The 25,653-nt window shown below is 39.4% G+C and overlaps 1 protein-coding gene and 1 long non-coding RNA gene across 2 annotated transcripts in view; one reads left to right on the forward strand and one right to left on the reverse strand.

The window, feature by feature from the left end:
* The first annotated feature begins 459 nt into the window (after window positions 1-459).
* LOC136835310 (uncharacterized) lies at window positions 460-24,498 on the forward strand. The gene is made up of 4 exons (XR_010852098.1): window positions 460-568; window positions 7,433-7,601; window positions 22,035-22,250; window positions 22,415-24,498. It is a non-coding gene; the product is annotated as an uncharacterized lncRNA (long non-coding RNA).
* The window catches only part of LOC136835309 (probable acyl-CoA dehydrogenase 6), a 59,571-nt gene continuing 55,698 nt past the window's right edge, over window positions 21,781-25,653 (reverse strand). The window contains exon 8 of the mRNA XM_067098630.1: window positions 21,781-22,146. Coding sequence (XP_066954731.1) covers window positions 22,021-22,146 — 126 coding nt within the window. The 3' untranslated portion in view covers window positions 21,781-22,020. The remainder of the gene's footprint in view (window positions 22,147-25,653) is intronic.

The following is a 25,653-nucleotide window of genomic DNA, read 5'->3' on the forward strand; positions in this document are numbered from 1 at the left end:
ACGTTGACCAGCCCGAGGAGCATGTTAAGCGCGCAGTCATTGACGGCACCGCTAACCTTATCACACCGTAAAAAAATAATAATAACAATAATTTCAAATCACACAGGTTACAAATTATACCAGTGCATAAAAGGGATCATATTTATATAAAATAACCTTTGGGAAAATAGTGTTAGCTGTGAATTCGCTAACTTGTCGACATGTATGACATTGTAAATAAAAAAAAGTTTAACACTATTTGGCAACGTTACGTTCAGTCTAAGATTTTGTACGATACAAAAAGAATCAAGTCGCCTCAGATTTGAGCATGGCTGTGCAATAACCTTAATGTAAAAATCACACCAAATACCAAATTTCTATACCAACGCATAAATAAAAAATATTTTCTAGATGTCCTAAAATAAACGAAATATTGCTCTAAACAGTATCCAAATCTGCCAAGACATTATTGGAACACAAGTCAGTGTTGAAGTCACTTGCCATGCCTCGTGAAGGATAGTTCCCTTACAGGGGCGCTGTTCAACAGTTGTACTGACCGTAGTCATATTGTTCTTAGTTTAGACCGAAAGTAAGTATCTTTCAAGCGTGAAATTGTGCATACGTACATGAATTACGTAGGTGAAGACGTTACATCATTGCTTCCTTCAGAAAAATTTTATTTTTCGCTTAAAAGTGTATATTAGTGTAGTCTGCCACAGGGACCTTGTGTCTTCTCAGTAGGCTATCTGCCACATTTCAAAACTGTCAAGTGAAAGCTTAATTACGGAGAGGGCTTATAAACAATCTCCAGTTATCGGTAATTGAAGAAATATTTAGCCGTTGGCCTCTGGACTTCGACTAAGGCTAAACAAAGGCCGGGGTGAAGGCTAAACAATTTTATTTAATTTTGTACCTTTAAATGTCTTTTTAAACAGTTAACGATAATTTGACTTAATAACCTATCAACTGTCCTTAAAAATTCAGATGTTTAATTGGAAATAAGAGTGGCTAGGATAGGCCAACACTGCCAGATTAACAATTTTGCAGCCTGAACAACTGTTAATATTTTCGTCGAAATTTTCGAGACATTGAATGTTAATTAATGGATTAAAAACTCGAAATTAATGGATTGAAAATGGTTACAAATTGGTGTTGTCTATTGTCAATCAAATACACTATTAGTTAATTACTATGTCGTAAGGTTTGGCTCATTTGGGCTCTTTTGATGACAGCTTTGACTATTAATGGAGAGTTCCGTTCTGAATTCAGCCGTGAATTAGCCTAACCCAACTGAATCATAAGTGAATTTATTACACTTCATTAGCATTTATTAAAAGCCTTGTTTTACTGTTGTAATAGTTTAAGAAAAGTTTTAATTTTTTTAGGGTAGATTGTTTGGTTTTGGCTAAAAATTTTCCAAAAGATTTCATCATTAACCTAACCAACCCCAAACCTAATACAACCCAAGGAATTGTGCCATGATTTGGCTGAATAACTGCGGATTGGGTGGCATAGGCCAAGTGTGCTATTTTGCTAAAAATTGTGGTAATTCTATATATTAGCTCTGTACCTGTTTTTACATTTTCAACTCATTTTTTCTACACTTTTAGAGGTTCTGATACTGGCGGTCCATCTGTTTGTTGTCAGCCAAATGGAATGACCCTTCGCCGTGTTTAGTATTGGCCCGGGGTGGGGGGTTACCCATATGTTAAGTTATTGCACTTGCCGGACGGGATATGGACCGTTTGAAACAGGCGTACCCGTGCTCTGTCTTGTGAAGATCGCATATGGAAACCCCTTGTTGGATGGACTTTGGGGGTTAATTACAGGTTAATTAGACTTGAGCGCCAAAAATTAAAGGTAAATTCATAATTAGCAACCAAAAAACTGTAGACAAAGTAAAGTTATAGTGCTGTCAGCAACGCGGAGCTACCCTATCGTAACCTTACCTAGGGCATTGTGCTCTGACCTGTTCGGGGTGGGTTTCAGACATGCCTGGTTGTGTTAAGATATTTTATCTGCCATTTTTGAGGTGGGGTATATTCCCTGGGTTACAGTGGACCAGTCAAGTTTTAATTGTTTTAACAGCTAAGCAGGAGAGTCCGAGGGAAATTGTGTCGAGTGTAAAGGACAGAAAGTAGAGCACCTTGAGCGGAAGGAACTTGTATGGGCATGCTGTGTCCCATTGGTTGATCACTGTTACTATTCATTTTTCCAAGTCTACAAAATACATTGTGTTATAAAGTAACCTGGTCTAGGGCATTACACCCCACGTGATCGTGCATAACCCAGTAGGCATTTGATTGACAGGCCAGATCTGATATCCATTTGCCATCAGACAAAATCCTTAAGCAGTTGACAATACTTTACTGAAGCCTATACTGTAGACAATTTATACTGAAGGGTGATGTCAGTGCATAATTGTCTGAACATACATAAATTATTGGGGATACCCTATCCGGTTTGTAGTTCTATCAAGTAGAGATATAATGCTCTTATGAAAGTAGAAATTACCGCTGGAACCTTGAACGAACTTAAAATTTACTCTGGTAACTTTGGTTTTTTTTTTCCAGTGTCATACTAAGAAACTCCAGTCAAGATCAACCAAAACATGAGACCAGGGGCGTTCCTAGATATTTTGGGGCCTGGGGGGCACAGTCCCATTTAGGGCCACTCTTATGGGGTGGGAGGCAAGCGAAGCAAGCCAAAGCAGCCGGGGGGGCGGCGGGAGGTTGGCTGTAAGCCCCCCGGGAAAATTTTTAGAATGTGAACAATTGTAGGATCATTTTAAAGGCACTTGTAAATGCAAATTTCAGAAATTTTGTTTCTTAAAACTAGGTATACATTGAGTAATTGAAGATCCACTTAATATATATATATAATATACATCCTTACAGGATAATTAGGACCCCTATAAGCAGTAATCAATTGCCTTAGATCGGCCCTGCCCTTAACCCAATCAACGTTACCTACCCTCCTGCGATCCGTATGAGAAGGTCTATAATGGACTCTATGATTGAGAGGGGTCCCCTGGAGAGCCTTATTTCTTTTACATAACATTTTTGTTCACAAAATTGGAAAATGGGCCCCTTTAGTGGGCCCCAAAATTTCAGGTCCAAATATAAATGGAGCCCTTGACCATTTTGGGGCCACTGGATTTAGCTTGTCCTGTCATAGCTGCAAAGGTTAAATTTTGCGTTTTGGGGTCCCCCCCCCCTCACTTGGGGCCTGGGGGGGCAATTTCAAACAGACCCCCCCCAGGAATGCCACTGCATGAGACAGTGTTTAAAAATGAATCTTTCATGTTTGACAGTGGACATCCATACAATGCGATAGGTATTTTGTGAATTTTCTCGGTTCTAGGGGAAAGATGATTATAGGTTTGAGGTATTGGTTATACAATGGTCTTCTGTGAAAAGGATAGGTACCTAGATTTTTTCCAGCAATGGAGACTCACTATGGATGTAATATATGTTGGACCTTGGCCAGTCCAATGAGAGCTGAATAAATCAGCTCAATGGTCTGATTAAATTACATAGGAATAATAAAACCTTTATTTACAGAAAGAGCACTTAATTGTTTAAATTACATAGGAATAATAAACTCTTTATTTACAGAAAGAGCACTTAATTGTCATACAAAATTTCCTGGTACGACAATAACACTCAGTTTAGCTTATGTTTTGTAGGTGAAATGTTTTGCATGGTGTATCAACTTTTATGAGGGTTTACCATGTACTGTATGGCCCCAGTTGCAGGGTTTGAAGCCTAATGCTTTTGGTGTGGCCTTGGATCTCTTCCTTCATAGCTGTCTAACTTCTCCAACTCGCCTTGTTTCAATATCCACCTCACTTTGGAATAAGCCCTTCAGTTGAACCTTGTTCATCCTTGGAAATCTGGCTTTGAAAGTAGACAGGTGACTTTAATCTATTGCCTTTTTGTTCTTGAAGGTCCTCACCCTCACTAGCTTTAAAAAGAGTTGGCATTAATTTTTATATACCCTAAAATAAATTGAATAAAAATGACATTAAAATTCATATACAGTAGTATTCTTATTGCATGTCTAAAGTCTGAAAATAGGTGGATTTGTATGTTGCTATTGAGTAAACATAGACATGATTATGGTTATTAAATATTTGCTCTTGGTTGAAAATTCTGAGCAATAGGCTTTTCTTGAACAGAGGAGAGGTACAGTACTTGTAAGGTTTTTAATTATTTTCCTTTGTCTTCCATGCTTTCAAAATTACTATAAATGCCTGCCTGCCATGCTTTCAAAATGACTATAAATGTCTTCCTGCCCACACCTGCCAATTCTAAGTGTGCCATAGGAGCACTTAAAGACTGCCGTCCAGAAGCTTTGGTTATCCCTTCCTGAGAATTTTGTGCACAGTTTCAGGACCAGTTATGCACTGTCCATTCCTCTTAACCCAATATTTGTTTGTTGAGAACCCATTGCAACATGAACAGTAACCTAAAACATCTTGTGCGAGTCCCCAAACTACAATTGAAGGCAGTGAAGAAATTTTCAGAATCAATGTCATTTTCTTTAGAAAACTTTTATAAGAGCAACACTTTTTTTTTTTTTTTTTTTTTTTTTTTTTTTCCCCCAGTCTCATAAGCCCAGAATTCATAACAGTGTGAGCTGGTTAAAATGTCTTTTGTAGCTAAACCCTTTAGCATTTTAAGGATTGCAAACTTGCATAGACTGTTTATCCATGTGATGGTGTGTTGCTGTTAGCATTCCCAATAGCTAAAGAACTAGCATGTGGGTAATTTTTCTTTAAATAGGACTAGAAATTCTACATATATCTGTAGTGATCTATATGTATTCACTTCAACATATGAGTGACGTACTTTGTAGTTCACTGCTACTTCCTTTCCCCAACTCTCTACCTTCCATCATTTACAAAGCAGTCAATACTTCTTTCAGAGTTCCTCCATTGCTTTCCCTCTCTGTCATATTACATTTCCTCTGATTTCTGTAGCATGAGGACACTGGACTAGTTGCCTCCAGAACTGTGCCTTTGACTTTGCAGGGTAAGGACCCTGGGTTCTCTGTTTTATTGGTCTGTTGGTCTCTGCATTAAAAGAATTATGGTACTCAACCTTGTTATTGTAATACCAGGCTGTTTAGCTACATTTGTAGACTCGTTGTGTTTATGTTGCAATATCCTTGTAGCTCTTCCTAGGTGTTTGGTTTTCTCATTATTGTCATGATAATCTTTATCATATCCCAGCTACAATATCCTTTTAGTCATGTAGACATATTTTTTACATCACGATTTCTTGTTCTTGCTTAGACATTGTCTTGTGCACTTCCTCTCTGAATTTCGCCTGGTTTTTCCCTCCTTTACATCATAGTTGGTCACATTGAGCTAAAAAATACTTGGCTTCTTGACTGTTGTCTCACCAGATTTTCTTAAAAGCTGAGGTGAAGTGTATTTCAAAGAATTTTGAAATGCTTCTTGAAGTATAGCAGACAAGTTACCATTCCTACAGTACTCTCTGAGTTTGCCAAAATAATGAACTCAACCTCTAAAGTACTGTACCTTGAATATAGATACTGTACTCTTTGACATCTACATAGTATGCTTGCGGGAATCATTTAGGCACTTGTTTTTCATTTTTATATCAGCCTGATCATTTTCAAGGAAAATTTAAGTGTAATGGAGTCCAAAATTGTCTGTTTTATTGATGTGCTCTGTTTTGATTTGGTTCACCATAAGGATCTTTTATAAAGTTAATTTAGGTAATGGAGGCTGCCATCTAGGTCACATTCACATTTATGTTAGTAACCAGTAGAGGAAAGCTGTTGGCTGTGATTTTAATTAGCTTAGAGATATATCTGATGTTCCTCACAAAAGTGTTTTTGGATCTGCAATGATTTTTTTTTGGCTTCTCTAGTACAGTATCAAACTTTCAGGCCACGAAAACAAGATTTAGTATGCAAATGGTGCCACTCTTATTGAAGTTGTCATCACGACCTTGATGCAAAATTAAGTGTGTAGTAGCTAACCTTCATGATTAGAGTGTTAGAGTGAATCTAAGTGGTGTTAGCTAGAGGGAATGAAGCTGAACTCTGGGGAAACCAAGACTTATTCAGTAGCCAGTGCAAATCCATGATTTGCAATGCAAAGATAGCAATGTACCAAAGATTCTGAATGTGACATTGCTAAGTGCAAGTTGTTCCTTTTTCTAATACTTGACCCTTCCAGTCACTAGGCCTTTGCAGCAGTTGTCAACTCCTCGTCCATCTCCATTTTCAGTTAACCCACATGCAAAATTTTTGAAGAGCAGTACTTTAACAAATAAATGTAAATCTTATTTATAATAAAGATTGATCCTTTGAGCCAGCCTTTTGAAAGTTAAATTAATTATAGTTTAGTGGTTTGGTTAAACTTATAGATTGTAATAATAGTGTCCTGTCTGTACCAGAGACAGAGGTGTGATCAGCAATACTTTGTTGTTTGTGTAGCTACTGTTTATGCTATGGTACGCAGTTTGTTCTTGTTTTGAAGCAGAGAACATACATTTTATGTTGGTATGCCCAAGGAAAGGCAAGACACAGAAACACAGATCAGAAGGATGTTAAATATTTCTGAAATCTGTCACAGGATAAGTGATGCCAAGAGTCATAGGGAGCACTTGTACCCTAGGCTAGTTCTGTATCTAGGTCCACTTTTTAAGATTTTCCAGGCATTTTACTGCTGCTTTCACATGTGCTTTTTCTAAGGAACTATTGTAGACCTCTACTCATCACTGAAGAATACATTTACAGCAAATCATAATAGACATATAACAACAAGGCCATAAGTAGTCAATGTTTGATTTGCTATAGAGGAGTTTTGGGACTCCCCAAATTTCTCAGAATGGTTAAAAGGACCCTAACCTAGTGAGAAGGACTATAAGCAAAGTTCTGTTAAAGGTTTAGAGTAATGAAAGAATAATTCTGATGTGAAACAGTGGGTAATCACCCGTAGCCTCAGGTTGCACTGCTTGACAACTGTTTCCTTCAACTGAAGAGTTTTGGAATAACCTTACTGCCTCTGCAAATCATGGACCATAAACTACCTTGTTTTTTTCGGTATTTATCACCTTGCTTTTTTTCGGTATTTATCTCAAGACTGCCAGAAAAGGACACTGATTCTGATTTCTGAATCTGTTCATACCTATCATATGTACTAATGTTTCAATTGTCGTGTATGTTGATATGACTGATGTGTAGGCTCCCTACTGTAAAAGGCCCCTGTACAAGACCAATTTGTGAGTGCATCTTTTTGGAGTGTTTTAAGTGATGGTTGGTAAAATAGAATACTTGGTTGAGAGTTATCATTCATAATACCTTGGTACATTACATCAGAGCATTAAGTATTTAATGTCAGTGTATTAAAACACCTAAGTTATTGTAATAACTAGAACATTGCAATTTATGGTAATTTGTTTACTGTTTGCAGATGACCTCCAGTAACTTGTCAGTGATGTATTACTGTGGTGGGATGACAGTTGTAAGGACTAGCTGTGAGACCTTGGGAAACATGCCTTCTTCAGCAGCAAATGTCAAGGAACAGTAGGTGTAAAAGTACTTCACGGTAATAGACTCCACCAGTAAACTAAAACTACAAGGTAAACAGTCTAGAAAGGTTAAATTGTAAATATTTAAATTACCAGAGTTGCATTTAACTGGAAAACACTTTTGTAAATATATTGTAATACTGACAAAATATGAACATTGAAAAATGCAAGTGTACCCTAAAAGCATAAAGGATATGAATTATAAAAGTTGTATAGTGTTAAGAGGCTGACAAGGAACACAATCAGATGACTTGTCATGGCAAGCATTGTAGTCTAGCAGTGTTACTGTCTCAGTAAACTAATTTTTTGAAATGAACCTTACCTCTCCATTATATAGCGTTTACCTCTGCGCCAGCAGTAGTTCAACAGATTGAAAAAAAAAAAAATGAGAACATTGTTCTCTATAAATATCAGTCTTCTAGCCATTTACTTCCCTCGCCAGGGGACCAATAGGTGCAAACACTCATAGCTGGTCAGCCTACTTCTGTCTTTGGTTTCAGTAGGAGTTCGACAGATTGTAATGGTTTTCTGTTGGTTTATTTTTAATATTCATTAGGTAAGAAATTTTAAGGTAAGAGTTGCCGTAGTAGGCATTAATCCAGTTTTATTGACCCTCGTATGTTTTTGCTGAGGGAAAGGTTATGATTGGAACTATATGAATCGTAGCTGAACGAAATGCAGTAATTGATCACAAAAGGAGAGAGCTTGTTAGGTTGTAGAAACAACTATGTAGGATGATACTTGTAAGACTCAAGTTAAACGGATGCATGTCTTGTCTGCTTCCCCATTTAGTAACTGGTTAGGTCCTCTGGTGCTTCTCTTTGATCTGTTACTCCAAATGAGCTTCCCATCGATTCAGGGCATTAGATTTGATAGGATAAAGTAATTTTTTATGTTTACTTGTCCTAAGTTTAGTGGGATATTATTATTGTTACTAATGTTTTCATTTCTGCGCTACCCTCTCGAGAGGTTTGGCAAGTTCGGGTTTCCTGCGTTGGAGTTAGGGTCAATACCCGTCATTTCTTGCCTTGTCCTTGGCACGTCCTATTTTTCTACGTCGTGGCTTGAAGTGATGGAACCGGGATATGTCAGAAAGCAGTACAGATCTGTGCCTGTTGCCCTTCCTCTGTTCCGTCTGGTAGAGCAATTTGTTCTCCAATAGGATCACTTGGGTATGTAAGAGTTTCCCAACATTTTTTTCCTCTCAAATTTACCGTATTGGATCGGCTTGGTAACAGTGATGCTACATCTCTTTCTGGTAGTATTTAAGCGAGTTTAAGCTGCCTTGTCGAGGACAGTTACCTTTTACTTTTATCAGTTTCACTTCAATCCCCTGTAGCTAAGGATCGTTCACGGTTTAAGGCTAGTATAAGTATCAGTTAGGATCTAGTGAGAAGCCTAGACTGTCTTCAGCTTTCCTGTATATTGTGGATTTTTTCAGCCAGGGCGATAATGCACCTCACAGTTTTGATGCACCAGTAGCATGTGTCTAGTGCAAATTTGCACATTTTGCTGCATTCTTACACATGCATTTCTATCACTTACCCATAAACCTATCGCTTGGGCATCTATGGCTTGTATGCCTATCATGTGTGCCTATTGCGTGCACGCCCATGGCTTGTGTGCCTATCGCACATGTATCTATGGCTTGTATACCTCTCGCGTGCATGCCTATGGCTTGTACACCTATCACTTGTGACCCTATGGCTTGTACTCGTATTGCCTGTGCGCCTTTAGTTTGCTGTGCACTTATTGCCTCTACACCTATCACTTGTGTGCTTTTTTCTTGCGCATCTAATAATTGTGCTCTTAACACGTGTGCATGTGTCCACTGCTTGACTGTCACCTGTACAGAATCCTGGCATGCGCTAGCGTTTAGATTTGCATTTAAGTAGGCAGGTGGTTGCTGTTACTAGTCTCGACATTCTGTTTTGGGAATTTCGACTCCTTTTCCAGTAGCAAGAATTTCTATCAGTATTTTTTTCTGATTCCCCCTTTGTTTAGGAATGTTCTCGTTATCACAACATTTTCTTGATCAGAATTTAGAACATTTGGTTGAGCCAACAGGTTTCCAACCGAATCAGTCTTCATTTTGAGCCGGAGCAAGTGGTTTTGGCAGCGATGATTAAAGAGGAGTTTTCAACCCTCAGTGGAAGCTTATCAGGAGTTAGTTCAGTGCAGTCAAGTGCTGCTCTTCTGCCATTGAGTGTGGTAGTCTTTGCCCCGGTCTCGCAGGCGTATTTTCAGTAGCTAAGACTTATCCTGCCTTTTCTGTGACGGGAGGGCAATTGCTTGTGCGTCTGTTGATTGATGAATCAGGTGTCTGATGTACAACCAGTGTATAAGTGGTCATAATTTCTTTTTTGAAGAGGTTAATTGCTTTCTGTAAGGAGATGTTAATGTATGATTTTGTGGAAATACATGGAACCTTTTTCTGAGCTGCATATCATTAGGTGGCTTGTGTATGTTCAAGGCTTTAATGCAGTTCAAGTAAACAGAGCCTTTCTTGAGGTTTTCTTTCTTGCTGCCATATACTGTATTAGAGAAAGGGAACTACTTTGTAATCTAAGGGTCTCTTTCCAAATAAGGGTTTAGCATTGGGGAGTACTAGTCCCTGCAAAGGTTTGATTTTGGAGTTAAAGGTATCCACACTGTTAAGGGTTTTCTTGCGGAGAAAGTTGGCCTTTGTGGCATTTATTGTTGCTGATCGCTTCTAAGAGGTTTTCAGTCCTTACAGGAGTTTTTTTTTTTTTTTTTTTTTTTTTTTTTTTTAGCAAAGCAGAAGTCTTCTCATCAAGGTTGTATGATTTTGGGGAAGTCTTTTGACCTGGCAAGAATTAGGCTTGGGTTGTTTCCTATTACCTGAACATGGGTCAGCAGGTTGTCTCTTATCAGATTCGATGTTAGTTTAAGCTCTCATGTGAAGAAGGATCCAGTTCTTTAGATGCCTCAGTGTAGGCCTGGGGTGTAACCATGGGAGATCTAGAATTTTGGGAGTTTACCAGTATTGGAGGTGGTCTGTTGCACCTATAATCCCGAATTTTTAGCAATCAGAGGAACTTCAAGCAGTGTGTATGTAAAGCACAAATAGCAATGTTATCAGACAAACAATCTTTCCTTCTTTAGGTATCTTAAGGTATATTTATACTTACTGCATATTTACTGTATACACATATCTAGGTATACATACATAATGTGTAGGTTTTCTGTATATTTATGCATTATATATAAAGTATACTTAGACATCTTTAAATATTTTGAGTTGAATCTCACCTACTGTTAAACTTAGCTTATATATCCACACTGATAGGGGAGTCGGCATTCAAATGAGATTGTACGGCTGCCATGGTGTATAGGTGCTTGTTGGTATTTCATGGTTGTCTGCTGCTATCACAGTAGTGCACATTAATTTTTCCTAGGATGCCTCAACTAGAATCAAGGCTAAGAATGTCAGGTTCTGTAGGAATGATTACTGTGTTAGCAGGATGTTGATTTTTTAGGAGATACACACTGTTTACGTTAGCTGCAGTGGTATAGACAGTCAACCCCTGGGATTTGCAGGGGATAGGGACCACAACCCCCACGAGTAGCTAAAATCAGCGAATACTTGACACCCCACTAAATATGCTTATACTTGAATATTGTATAGTAATAATTTTATCATGAAAAATGTATTTAGTCACAAAAATACAGTGATTAGTGAATATTTCCCTATGAAAAATTCTGCGAACAGGCAAATTTCCCACGAGTAATGTGGATATATGTTCCACAGAAAAATCTACGAATGGGGGAAGCCACGAATCCAGAATTGCAAATAGGTGGGGGTCAGCTGTATTGTGATCTTCAGAATAGATGTGAGGAAGTAGGGATTTTTGAAGGACTTTCTGCTGAAGTTCATTAGTTTAGGAAGAGAAGGGAAGCAGATAGATTGCAAAAGCATGTAGTTAGGTCAGGTTATCAACCTGTCATTTTTCCCCCTTCTCCAGGTCCTTTGTCTGTAGTTATCCTTCCTCAGCCTAGGCTTTTCCTTTGCTAATGCTTTAGTTAGTACTGAGGCTTCCTCTTTAGCTCTGACTTCTTCTCCCCTTTCGGTTCAGGAAAAGCGTATTGAGAATTTAGAATAGGACGTAAACCTTATATTGGTCAGTACAAGGTTTGTTTGAATTGGTTAGGGAACTGGTCTGGGTCCCCCCCACAGTGTGCGATCATTTTCGCGTTCCCTTATAAGAGGTAAGATGTTGGTGCCCTCGCCCATCTTTAGCCCAAGCCTAGGACTGCCCTGCGACGGTTGGAAGAGTCCGCTGCCAGGGAACCAAGTCGTTCTCTGGACACCCGAGTAGGACACCTTTGACGAGAGGTGAGGGTTGGGGACCCTGGCCTTTTGGGCCCGGGTCCTGACGAATCATCCATAGTTTTTGGTTTGGTTTAAATGGCGTGGACATTTCCACATTCGCAAGAATTTTACTGCTTAGGTGAGTCTGAGAAGGGATCTCGTTTTGGAAGGGGTTCGACTGAAGCCCCAATTGTGGAGTTGTAATTGGTTGAGTCGCCACCCGAGATAGTTTGGACCTAAGAGATGGTGATGGGATTTTCCCACTGCTATCTTGAGGCGGAACTATCTCTGGGGATCAGCCCATCGGAATCCAGGGGCTGGTTTTTGGAGGTGGGACTCCCTTTTGTCCGAAGCCCACCAGTACGGTTGGAGTGGGAGTCAGTCCCCATTAGTGGGGGGCAGAACTCCCAGCAGGCGCGGATTGGCTTATACCTGGGCCACTGCGGCCGTGACTGGTGCTATCCTGAAAGGGTAGGGTATGGGGTGGACTGTTGTCAGTCAACTCTCACTTGTGCCATTGGTGGAGAATGCGTGAATATCTGACTGATCTACGATACTTTCTTGATATGACCAAGCAGTTTTGGGTGGTGGATGAACCAGTTTTGTGTGGTGGTCTGATGTGTGCATGCTTGGCATCTTGGGGTCTCTTCGTGGGCTTTGGGAGTGTTGGGTGGGGAAGCTGAGCAGTAGAGCTGCCCAGTTGTCTTTTGATATGCTGTCGGGGTCTGTGTGGGGCTCTTGGGTGTCGGTGTGCACTTTTGGACCTTTGCATGGACTGGTTTAAACTTATGGAATTGGCTTTTAGTTCTCCCTCCCTGATCCATGACGAACGCACTGGCAACGACTTCTGGCATGAACATGGATGGGCTTGGCTGTTGGACAGAACCAAACACTGAGACACCAGGGTGTTAATAAATCTGTGGATTTGATTCAAATAATAGGGTCCTTTATTGCACTAATGTAAACTTATCATTAGATTACGAATGTTTTATACAGTGTAGGAAGCAATTCGGCAAAGTGGAAAGGATTAAATTAATTCTAGAAAAAGATAAACAGTCATTTTGTGCTTTTATCAAATTTTCCTCTCCTTGGAAGCTAGTGGAGGCACAACAAAGACTCCATGGCCACATTCTGAATGACTCAGTTGTCAGCACGAAAGTGTTTTCAGTGAAAAACTTGAATGATGAGCCATTTGACTTTGTTCCAAGTACAAAGAACATGGACCAGTCCCATGTACCAGAGAGCCTTCCCCCCCTCTATGGCATGTTGCTATCTACAAGGAGGAGGGAAAATTTGATAAAAGCTGCTGACTGCATTTGAGAGCAAGGTTGGTTCCATTCCCATTGGAAATTTGAAACAGTTATGGAAAGAGTCTTTTAATAAAAAGCTGGAAATGAGACTCAAGCAGTTCTGTTAGCTAACTTTAAACCTCCTGAAAGTGGAAATATTGAATCTATTTCATCTCAGATTCTTTAATACACTGAAAGGAGTAGTTTCTTCAAAAGATCTGCATGTTTTTAAAGGAGGAGATTCTCCATCGATGCCCTCCTTGTGTATCTCATGTAAAAAAACTGGGTGGTGATGCAGCTATCCTCTTAACCTTCTCCTCCAATTACCTTCCTGATACCATCATTGTTGGCCATGAGAGGATGCAGGTTAAAAAAATATAAAAAGAAGTCCTAGACAGTGTCGCAAATGCTTTGAATATGGCACATTCAAAACTCTTGCGATAACAATAAAAAAGATGTCCTGTGTGCTCTGCAGAGCACGATAATTTGATGATTGCAAAGCAGCCCGATACTGTTTTCTTTGCAAGGGTGATCACACACCAAACTCTAGGGCTTGTCCCAGATATAAATTTGAACAAAGTGCGGCGGTGGCAGATAATGAACATATTAGATTAGTGAAGCAAAGCGCCTTGCAGTAATGGGGGGCAAACAAAAGTGCCAACACTCGTATGCTTCTGGTAATAAAACTTATGAAAATCAACAATGTAAGGTCACCAATAACTGTGTCTGATGGAAGATATCACAAACCTGGTTTTCTCGAACCATAAATACTAATGAAAATCTCCAAACTGGTGAGAACTTTCGTCGGCAAGTGCTTTGAAGTCCAGTAGCAAAATTGTACTTCCAAAGCACAGAAAATTTATCTTCCACTACATCCACAGCTGTCGATTCATCTCCAAAAATAAGGGTGAATTGCAAAATATTCTGAAAATACTTCAAACCAAAATAAGCTAAAGGAACAATCCCAATTAGATAGAGCTTAGTTCAGAGCCATCAATCGCCACAGCCACAAACAAAATAATAATAAAACTACGGTTGCAACTACCAAGAAACGCACAAGAAATAGTTCCCAAATAATGATAATTTTATAATAAAAACTTAAATGGTTCAGTGTTTTGGAAGACATCTCCTCCTAGAAAGATGGTTCCAAAGTAGTCTCAGAACAAAAACATCCGAGCTCAATTCAGTCTTGCCGCCTAAGACAAATAGGATTAGTGGTGCACAGAACACAGCAATAATTCTGAACATCAGGTTCATAATAAAAAATATGAAGATCAACCAAAGACCCTGAACACTCAATTCAGATGAAAAGGGGTTAAGAAAACAATCTCTTATAAAGGAGAATTTCCCACTCCACCTAGGAACAGTACTTCCCCTCCAAGGAGTGGGAAGTAGCACATTTTACCACCTTAGCATTCTTGCCGACATTCTTCAGTGGGAACTGTAAAGGTCCCAGAGTCCATAGAAGACCTTAAAGTTTTAATGTACATGAATTTAATCCAGGGATTATATGCCTACAGGAAACAATGTTAGGCAACTCTGTTTTATAATCCTGGACTAAATTATTCAATATTTAAATCATATCCCCAATTGGTGATCGTGCCCATGGAGGTGCTGCAATTATTATTAATAAATCTCTACAGCACTCCACAATACAATTAAATACAACACTACAAGCTGTCGCTATTTCAGTCATTTTGGAAAAGAGATAACAATCTGCCTCATATACCTTCCACCAGACCTTGATTTTAACATTGGAGATATTCAGTCGTTACACTGACCAACTTCCAGCTCCTTTACTTCTGCTAGGTGATTTTAATGCCCACAACTCCCTTTGGGGGAAGTTCGGTTTTAGATAGTAAAGGGAAATTAATCGAAGACTTATTGACAGGAATGATGTTACCCTGTATAATAATGGGTCAATGACTTTCCACAACATTCACGATAATCATTTCTCTGCACTGACCTTAGTATTTTCTTCAACTAGTATCCACCTTGATTTTAATTGGTCTGTTAATGAAGATTTAAATGGAAGTGATCACTACCCGATCCATTTGAAATATGCTCTGAATGCTCCATCTGAAGTTTTACCTAAGTGGAAGGTAGAGGACGCAGACTGGGATAAATTTAGTAAGGGTGTCAATCTAGATAGGAGTTTGAGTCCTTTCATTCTCATCTAGATGCCTATGATTACTTTATTGAATCTACTTTGAAGAGTGCTGAAAGCTCGATTCAAAAACAAAGGCAAACCTCGTAGACCTGCAGTTCCCTGGTGGAATAAGACATGTGGTATTCTGAGAAAAAGGACTAGGAAATGCTGCAGACGTTACAAGACTGTGGCCTCTCAGTCTAAATTAATCTACAAACGTGTTTTAGCCAAGCAGCGGCGCTTTTTATAAAAGCCAAAAGAGAATGTTGGCTTTACTATATTAATGGAATAACTCAAAGACCCACTAAGAGTGGTGTGGCGCAAAATAAGGAAACTGAGTGGAAAATTTGTAAAGTCATCATGTTGCCCTCGACAAAATAAATGACACTCTAATCACAGAGCCCACTGAAGTTGCCAATGAGCTAGGAAAACACTTTCTAAAGTTTCCAGCCCCTAACAATTATTGTCAAATTTCAAAGGGTAGGAATTCAAATGTATCTGAAGTTTGATTGGAAAATCTGAACCATACAACTACAGAATTTTCCCTAAGAGAACTTCGTGAGGCGCTCTCCTCAAAGTGAATCCACAGCTCCAGGTGAGGATACAATCATATGAAATGCTGAAAACACCTCCCAGATGATGCCAAAAATATTTACTGAAGATTATAAACAAAATATGGGAAACTGGAATTTTGCAAGGACTGGAAAATATCCATAATTGTCCCCGTTAAAAGCCTAATAAAGATGCTTCCCAAGCCACCAGCTATAGACCAATAGCTCTTACCAGCTGTGTATGTAAGCTGATGGAGAAATGATAAATACTAGACTGGTTTGGCACCTGAGACCAAAGGATTACTATCGCCATTTCAATTTGGTTTCAGAAAAACCGCTCCACCCTTGATCCTTGCTGAGGCTGACCAACCAAATCCAGCAAGGATTAGCCAAAAGTGTCAGACCATTGGCATATTTTTTGACTTGAGAAAGCATATGACACTACCTTTTGAGAATTGGCATCATGGAAACAATTTACAAGTGGGCATATGTAAAGAATGGTCAGGTTTATATATTCCTTTTATCAGACAGACTTTTATAGTAAGGGGGAAACTCCTTCCTCCAACCTTTTATGCAGGAGGAAGGAGTTCCCCCAATGTAGATTTTAAGTGTAACACACTTTTTCAGTGGCAATAAATAGTGTGATTGAAAAATCCCTCGCCCCCTGTTAAATGCTCGCTTTTGTCGATGACCTTGCAATATACTGCACAGGATATGTTCCTGTCACGTATGTAAACATTGCAAAGGTCTATTAATGCTATTACTAGTGGGCTGATGAGAATGGTTTCAAGTTCCCTCTTCCAAAACAGTTGCAGTAAGATTCAAATGAGGTGCCTAAGGCGTGTGGAAGAGGTTCGCACTTAGTTTAAAAGGGTCCATCCTTCCTTCACGAGGAGTGAAGTTAAATTTCTGGGGATGACTATTGACCATAATTAACATGGGCTAGCCACATAAATGCCCTAAAGTTTAATGTTAAACAATCTATGAATATTTTAAAGGTTGTCTCTGGATTTAGTTGGGGGCTGATAAGAAGTCCCTTCTGAGGCTATGACTCTCTGTGTCATTCTGCTTGTGACTATGGCTGTCAGATTTATTCCTCAGCCTGTACAGCAAGCTAAAAGAACTGGATGTTGTAGGCACAACATGTGTGGTTGATATGCTCAGGGGCTTTTTAGAACTTCGCCTGTTGAAAGCATTTATGTCGACATCATTTACCCTTGATCTAAGAAGGCAAAGAGCTAGGGTTGCGATGCATAGCTAGAATGAAAGTGTCTCAAAAATCCCTCCTTTCAAGCACTAAAGAGAAACAGACTCTCAAGAAGTTTTTTCTGGTACAAGAGCTTCTAAACCATTCCAAATTGACTGAATGAGGATGTTAGAACAATCACCTCACGTCCCAGAAAGTCCTGGAAGTAGAATATCTATAAATCCTCCATGGCTTATCCCAGAAGCATCAATGTAAGAAACTGTTTAATAAAAGGACTGCACTGTAGAAGAGATTAGGGAAAATTCTTAGAGCAATGATGTTGCATACTAATTTTACAAAAATTTATACAGATGGATCTAAGTCAGATAGTGGTGTTGGTTGCGCTGTATCCTTGGTGATACAGCGATACACAGCTAAATTACCTGACTCTGCATCAATATTTACTGCCGAATTAACAGCCGTGTGTCTGCCCTAGATTTAGTTTTTCAAAGTAGTGACTCTAATTTTGTCATATACTCAGACTCTAGAGCACCTTAGAGAAGCTATTAAAAATTTAATAGCTTTCATCCATTAATTCAAAAAGTTTCAGGAGTGGCTTTTTCGTATATATTGTCGACGTAAATCAGTCTCTTTCTGTTGGGTCCTTCTCACGTGGGGATTCTGAAACGATGGCAGATAGGAAGCGAAAGCTGCTGGTATTTTATCAGAAACCTCTTTTAGAAAAGTGCCTCATACAGATCTAAAGGTCCCATTAGATCTTATGTTTTAGTAAATGGCAAGAAAGGTGGACTTCTCCCCTTCTTGCAATAATAAGAAATATAGAAATATTAGGGATAATGTACTACCGTGGTCTTGGTCATTCCAGCTTCTGACAGGCCAGACAGAGGTTATTTTTAACGAGATTAAGGATTGGGCACACTCGTCTGACCATCGTTTATTTTTGAAGAAGCAGCCCTCCAGAGTGTGCTTATCTGTGACGAGACACTAACAGGAGCACACATTCTGGTGGTCTGCCCCAGATATTACAACCAAAGAGACAGATATTTTGTGGGTAAATCCCTGTCTGATATTTTAGGAGATGAAGCAGATATTTCTGCTATAATCTCTTTTTAAAGTGTATTAAAATTTTAACGATATTTAATTTTTATTTAATTTATTACATCACGTAGAATTTTAATGACATTAATTTTTTTATATAGCACATCATTCATTAAACTTCATACCCTTATTTATTGGTCACATCACTTCATTTATTTATTAATTTCTTCATGAATTCATAACTTTAACATAATTTATTTTCTTTCCATTACGGCGCTGAATGGCCTTGTTGGCCCCAGTGCCTGGGCTTTTGCCCTAAATATCATACATCCATCCATCCATCCATCCGTTCTCGGGACAGTGTGGTTCTGTCCCCTCCGTCACCTGCCTCTCCATTTTTCACGCTCATAGTTTTGTATAATGCATTTTGGTAAACAATCTTTACTACATATGCGACTTCTGCTGTCATCGGCACCTAGTATGAGGTGGTTAGCATTGATAGGACTAATTATATAGATAGAGGCAGTTTTATTAAAAATGTCTGTAGCAAGTTTTACTTATTCTGATGTTATGTTGACTCAGTCAGTTGTTTAACCAATCTCATCTTTTGTTCATTCTAAATCCTTGTGTGCTAGGCTACTCCTCTTTCTCCGTTGAAATGCACTTGGTTGTTCTTTACGTGCTTTTTCTTCAGCTGTCGGCAAATCTCTTACTTCTGCCTTGATTAATGTTTCTCTTTTCAAATCTACCATGATTACAGTATCTTCTGTTGTTTCCAAGCTAGGTATTATTCTAGCCACATAGCTCTCTTAAGGATGTGTCATATGGGAATGCTCTCAAGTATGTTGACTCACTTTCGGATGAGGCAGGAGAGTCATCGTAACTCTTCCCCCACCTCCCAGCATTTCCTATTTTCATTTGGCGCCTCGTTTTCTTTCACTCAGCTGATGTGTGTGGACTCAGCCGAGTCGCTTCAGACTATCTCCTTTTCATCGCCAACAGTCTCCTCCTGTCATCTCTGGTGGAAGAAGAGTTTGAATCTGAGGATCTCCAGTTAGAGCGGTGTTTCCTGGAGTGTTGCGCTTCGCTGTATCCTCATTTAGTTGAGGAGAGGGCCCACATAGAGAATAGGTCTCGCTTGTCTGAGTATTTTCGCCCATGAAGTATTTGGAGAAGAGAATCCAAGCTTTCTCCTTAAACCATCTTCGGGAGAAGATTGTGTCTTTTCTCTTTCCTGTGAAGAGAAAAACTCAAGACTGACAAGTTTGCAAAAATGGAGCCTCAGTTTAGATTGTTGAAGTTTTTATCTTTTATTAACTGTTTGCTCAGTATATTGCCTCTTCTCTGCATCAGCTTAGAGAGGTAGAGGCACCAGCTTAGGGAGTTTGTAAAGCCAGCTTTAAGGGTTTTTGGTGCCAGTGGAAGTTTATTGCCCGTCCGCACTTTATTTTGTCCGCCCTCATATCTTAAAAACTTCTAAGGTTAGAGGGCTGCAAATTGGTATGTTGATCATCCATCCTCCAGTCATCAAACATACCAAATTGCAGCCCTCTAGCCTCAGTAGTTTTTATTTTATTCAATGTTAAAGTTAGCCCATAATCGAGCATCCGGCAACGATATAGGAGAGGTCACCACTTGCCCGTGGTTAAAGGATCATGGGCCATGGCTCATAATAGACTATATCGAGACTTCACCGAAAGATAGATCTATTTTCGGTACCCTTGATTATGTGATGCACAGAAAACTCAATCGCGCCGAAGAAATTTCCTTTACCTCTGCTCCTACCTGTAGGAAAGTCTTAGGGTGAACAGGTTAAGGTGATAAGGGAGGATATATTGATACAAGCCTTATTTTATACCTTTTGGGGATAAGTTCAGCCCTCAGGTTCTGGTAGATGGCCAGTTGCAAGCCTCCCTTTGTCTTTTCCAGCAGAAGTCTTGTTCTTTAGTAGGAGGTTGTAAATTAGAGAGAAAGAAATGGACCAGGTGGTAATTGTTCTTTAGTAGGAGGTTGTAAATTAGAGAGAAAGAAATGGACCAGGTGGTAATTCACTGGGATTTCACCTTTGACTTTTTCCTAGCTGCATAAGCAACTGGAGATAGGCGGTCATTGTTGGACACATTGAGACTGAATAACTTCGTGTGTCCCATGGCATTTGGTTTTTCCAGCATGGTTTTAGTAACTTTCCAAAAGAATGATCAGATGTGTTTGTGGATGTGCAGGAGGCATTTTTCCTCATATCAGTACATCCTCAGTCATGCAAGTTCCTTCCAGGTGTATTTACAGAGGAGGTATTGCTCTTCAAGGGGCTTTGTTTGGGCTATTGTACAGCACCTCTATAAGTACTCACAGGGAATTTGTTGCCCATAGGTGGATGGTGTCGATTTTTAGGAGCAAAAAATCTTTTCTACTGAGTCACCAGTTCAAGTTGGCCAACTCTGTCGACAGTATTCCGAAGGCCAACGCTCTGTTGCTTCACCTAGGTCAATCTCTGTGCATTATTATTTTCAGTCAATTTCCTGCTCAATCTTATCTAGTGATGTGGGGATGATACTTGAAATTTGCAGGCTTGTCTGTCAGAAGACGAACAGGCACTTGATTTTTGAAGAATATTAGCTCTGAAGGAAGTTTTCTAAGTGGTAAAGGCTTGCTTTGTTAGGAAACATGGCCTCACTGGGGATTTTGTCAGAATAATTAGGCTCAATTACAGTACAGTCTCAGCATTAGATACATGAATTTCTTCATAGTCTTGCACTTGGATTGGCTTTGTAGTGACAAGCTTATCTAAAAAGTGTAAAGAATTTGAGACGTTAAAGAGGGCATTATGGTTATTATAATTACATTTGCACATGGTAAAAAATGACCAGTATATATATATTGTTACATCATAACCAATGTCTGCGTTGCACTGTTCATTATGTACAATTTACCCTTGAATACTGATTGAAAACAGTAGTGCAGTAAGTCTACATAATATAAAACCAGTATGACTGCAAGTTACAGCTTTCATATCTATGTCTGTCACTCTCTGAAGCAATAACACTGTAGAGAACAGGATAGTAACCACTTATAAGAAAGCAAGCTGCAGAACTGAGAACAATCTGTGTGTAAATTTATCACAAACACCTCATTCCCTTTATTCTCCATCCCCACCTCATCAGCATGTTAATCGCCACACAGCCTTCTAATTTAGCCGATCAACTTATGTACAATGCTCAGCTGGTTTGCGTGGCAGAGCAGGGTTTTTTTTTTTTTTTTTTTATACTCACATCTAGGCAGTTTGATCTTCCAACATAACAGCCAACTACTTGAACTTCAACTTTACTCTGCTAAAATTTTCACCTCTCTTCTCTGCTTCTGCTAAAATTTTCACCTCTCTTTTAAGAACAGATCCTTAGGGGGTGTCATATTAATGTTTAAAAATGTGACTCAGTGCTGCTGTTGAGCTAATCAGTTGTAAATATATTAATTCATGATCTTCAACAGAGAGCTGTGGTCTTCCATTTTTAAAGAAAAAAAAATTCAGCTTGAGCCTTTGGACACTCAGTTTTCAAACATTCTTGTACTATTATGATATTTAATCAAGGCTGCTCTGCATACTATGCTTGGTCCAGCTTCCTTCTGTACTGAAAACTTGTATACCACTGGAAATAAATGTCTAAATCCTGTACACTAATATATATTTTATTAAATATATGTAAGGCATAAAAATAGTTTAAACTTTACACTTTAAGGTAATATAGATTGTTGTTGTTAACAAAAAAAAAATAGCACCACAGTATTTTTGTACATTTTAGCATGAAAATTATTGCACTGCATTTATTTCAGCTACAAATTAACCCATATATCATGGATAAATATAGTACATTTTACTGCAATATATATTACATTTTACACATATGCTCATCTCTTTTTAGGAGGCAAAGGAAGAGTACCCATATACTTGCAAATAATACTCAGCATAACCTCATCTGCACCACCTCCAATAGAAACGAGTCTCAAATCTCGATAAAACCGACTTACAAGAACCTGAAAAAGTAATCATTATTAGAAAAAGAAAAACTCTGTAGCCAAGAGAAAACTTATTAACTCACATCACAATGTGTAATATGGATGCTGAAGTCTCCATAAAGGTTTGTCTTGGGTTTATTCTTCCAACAACATGTAGTGTATGATTTATTCTTCCAACAACATGTACTGTATGAACTGGTAATACTTTTATAGTATTTGTAATTACATGTATATGTATAATCTCTGTGTCACTGTTAGTTGTTGACTGGTATTATTGTTCTTTCAGAATAAATGTAATTTTGAGCGAAGTAAAGCTTGGGACAGCAGCCAAGATTGACTAACCTAGTTCATCACAATTTACTTGACTCAAAAATGGAAAGAGTACTGAAGCCGCCTCAACCAGACTTAGACCTAAGCTCAACTACAGCAGCAAAAGAGTGGCATCATTGGCACGAGACTTTCTCAGACTTCACTGAAGAGTGTGGTGAAAATGCTCCGGTAAACTGTATTACTCATAAGGCAGAAGAAACACGGCTGTGTGCCTTGAAGGGAGCATGGCTATGCGAAGAAGCAAGAAGGCTTGAAGCAGCTCTGGATGAAGCAAGAATGGGTTTCACACGTATGTGTTTGGACAAACAGGATTAGCTGCAGAAGAGGAGTGAGAATCTGCAAATCTCCTTGCGTGGAGGAGCTACAAACAGGATTAGCTGCAGAAGAGGAGTGAGAATCTGAAGAGGGCCTGCAAATCTCCTTGCATGGAGGAGCTATTTAGTACATCTTCCTCTGATGTCTAACAGTGATGGACGGAACAGATAATGAAGAGGAGGAGGAAGATGATGTAGACGAGGAAGGAGAACTAAGACTTCTCTTTGATTTCAGCTACTCAGTATGACCGTACTTTTTCAGGAAAACACCTTTGACTGAAACAACATGGATGGTGATGGCATGGTGCGGGGAGAGCCAAGAACAGTTGAGATGTCGCAGAAACAGTCACGGGGAGAGCCTTTACGTTGAGACGTCACAGAAACTGAAGCTCTGGAAACTGTTACAGTGGTCAACACTGCGATGCAGGAAGACATGCAGTGAGACAATAAGCTGCCAAAGGTTGGTACCCCCTAGAAGGCCTAAAAGCCCGACACTCGGAAAACTTCTGGGCATTCACCCCTGAAAAGACTACAAGAGGGAACTGCCTCCTCCCTCAAAGGGGAAAGTTCCCCCCCTCTGATAGAGTAGGGACAGCAACATCCATTACAAGATCTCCCGAACGCCCTCGAAACATCTAAATACAAAGCAAAAGAAGAATGAGATGGGGTAAAATCTGCCAGAGAAGATGATGCAGTGACAGGAGATTTTGGCAAGTAAGGAACTGATGCGTCTTCTCCTACCAAAATTCTTCCATTGCTCAGGAGACCTATTACGACACTTGGGACAGGGATTACCCGAGTTACAAATCATTAGATCTGCACCTGCTACAAGTAGAATGAGGGTGTATCCAAGGCAGCCAAAGAATGAGAACATGGGTTGTTACCAACCCACCCCTAGGCATCTTCTCTAAGGCCTGGATTGCTTAGATGAGCACCAACTTGCTCTGAAAGTGGTTAGAGAGAAACTGGTGTCACTGTTGTTGTGGCAAGCCAGGTTGGGCTGCACCCCAATTGGCTGCTGTCTCCTGTTACCACCAAAACCCTTGATATTTTAACCCTACTCCAACAGGTGCTAGAGACATTCTCCTACATTAAGACCAATTTTTCTCCAGGACCTGTCTTATTGAGGATATTTGTTCAGGCCAATACAGTAAGAATGAACCATTAGTGGATGAAGTCAAACTCGTGGATGCTTATCCCACATATGCTAATAGGCATTGTGATGGACATGAATCAACAGTCTCAATTCATGATTTGGCTGCATGTCCTGAAGACCTTGTAATGTACCCTTCTGTTACTGCTGACACTCCTTATGTCACTGCTGAAAATCCTACTGCTATTGCTGAAAATCAAGATATCATCACAACAAGAAACAGGTGCTGAATTTTCTCCAGAGATTGAAGTGAGGGGGGCAGTATCTCACCAGCATCAGTAGTAAGAAGATCTAGTTGAATGTCAAAGGCTCCTGATAGATACGGCTGGGATTCAGGGATCAAGATGTTCTGTAGCCTACTGTGCATACCTTTGTTGTACTGTACTTAAGAAAAATACAAATTGATTAAAAATTTGTCATTTTCTTTCTAGAGGGGGAAGAATGTGATAGTATGTCTCCATAAAACTTTTTCCTTTACTGTATTTGTAATTATACAGATTATCATATATAATAATATTCCCAGTGTCATTAGTTATTGATTGATATTATTGTTCTTTCAGAATGAAGTAAAGCTTGGGATAACAGCCAAGTTTAACCTAGTTCATCACATACATGCATACAAAACTTGCTGTCTAAGGAAAATGTAGATGTGTAATCTACATTTTCCTTCATCTCTGAAATAAATGCAAAATTATATTATCCACTGGACCACAGACTGCAAGTTTAGTATGCGTGTGTGTGGTGAACTATTAAACGGCTGCTATCCCAAGTAAAGCAATATTAGTCATTCTGAAAGAACAATAATACCAATCAATAACTAACAGTGATACAGAAAATATTATACAAATAATTACAAATACTATTATAAAGAAAAAAAGTATACCAGTTCATATAGTACATGAAGTTGTTGAAGACATACTATCACATTCTTCCCCCTCTAGAAAGAATATGACTTGATTTTTAATCAATTTGTATTTTTCATAACTACAGTATAACAAGATTCACAGTTCCATCTACTTGAGCTGTCTCGGTTGGCTAATCCCAGCCGTATTGAGGCTATGGACGGCTGCGAGTCTGTCCAGGGGTCATGGCTGTACGTCTTCTGCCTTAGCTGCTGATGGTCGTCACCCCGTTCCTGATTGTACGGCAACACACTTGATTCATCAAAAGAAGTCCCCTCCAAGGGCTGCAGATCTGCAGATCGGGCTCCTCAAGAAGCTAGTCATTTCACCATCTTCCGCTCATCCTGCTCAAGAAATGAGTGTTAAGACCACAGTTGTTAAGGAAGACAAGGCTCCCACTAAGAAGTCTAACATCACACCTGTGGGAACGTTCTCATGATTGGGACCATTTCTGAAGACAAGAAGCCCTTGGTCTCCCTCACATGGCTGTGACCACTCTCCATGTAACCCACAGTCTCGCTTTCATGGCCATGACTATTCTCCACGTAATGAGAGTCCCCCATGGTCGCGGATTCAACCATGGCTGTCATCTAATAGTCCTTGCTCTCATTCTCACAGGTAGGACCGTGATCAAGACGGAGCAGGGACTCTTGGGTCAAATGATATATTTCCAAGAAAGTCATGGGCCCCGATCATTCCTATGCTTCAGGAATCAACAAGGATGCAAGTGATCCTGCTATTTTGCTTGACAGGCTGGACTGAGAATCTTGTGCCCTGGAAGCTGAAGACGAAGAACTGTTGAAAACATATGAGGTAGTGTAACTCA

The sequence above is a fragment of the Macrobrachium rosenbergii genome, chromosome 55 (genome assembly GCF_040412425.1).
Source record: "Macrobrachium rosenbergii isolate ZJJX-2024 chromosome 55, ASM4041242v1, whole genome shotgun sequence".
Taxonomy (NCBI): Eukaryota; Metazoa; Arthropoda; class Malacostraca; order Decapoda; family Palaemonidae; genus Macrobrachium; species Macrobrachium rosenbergii.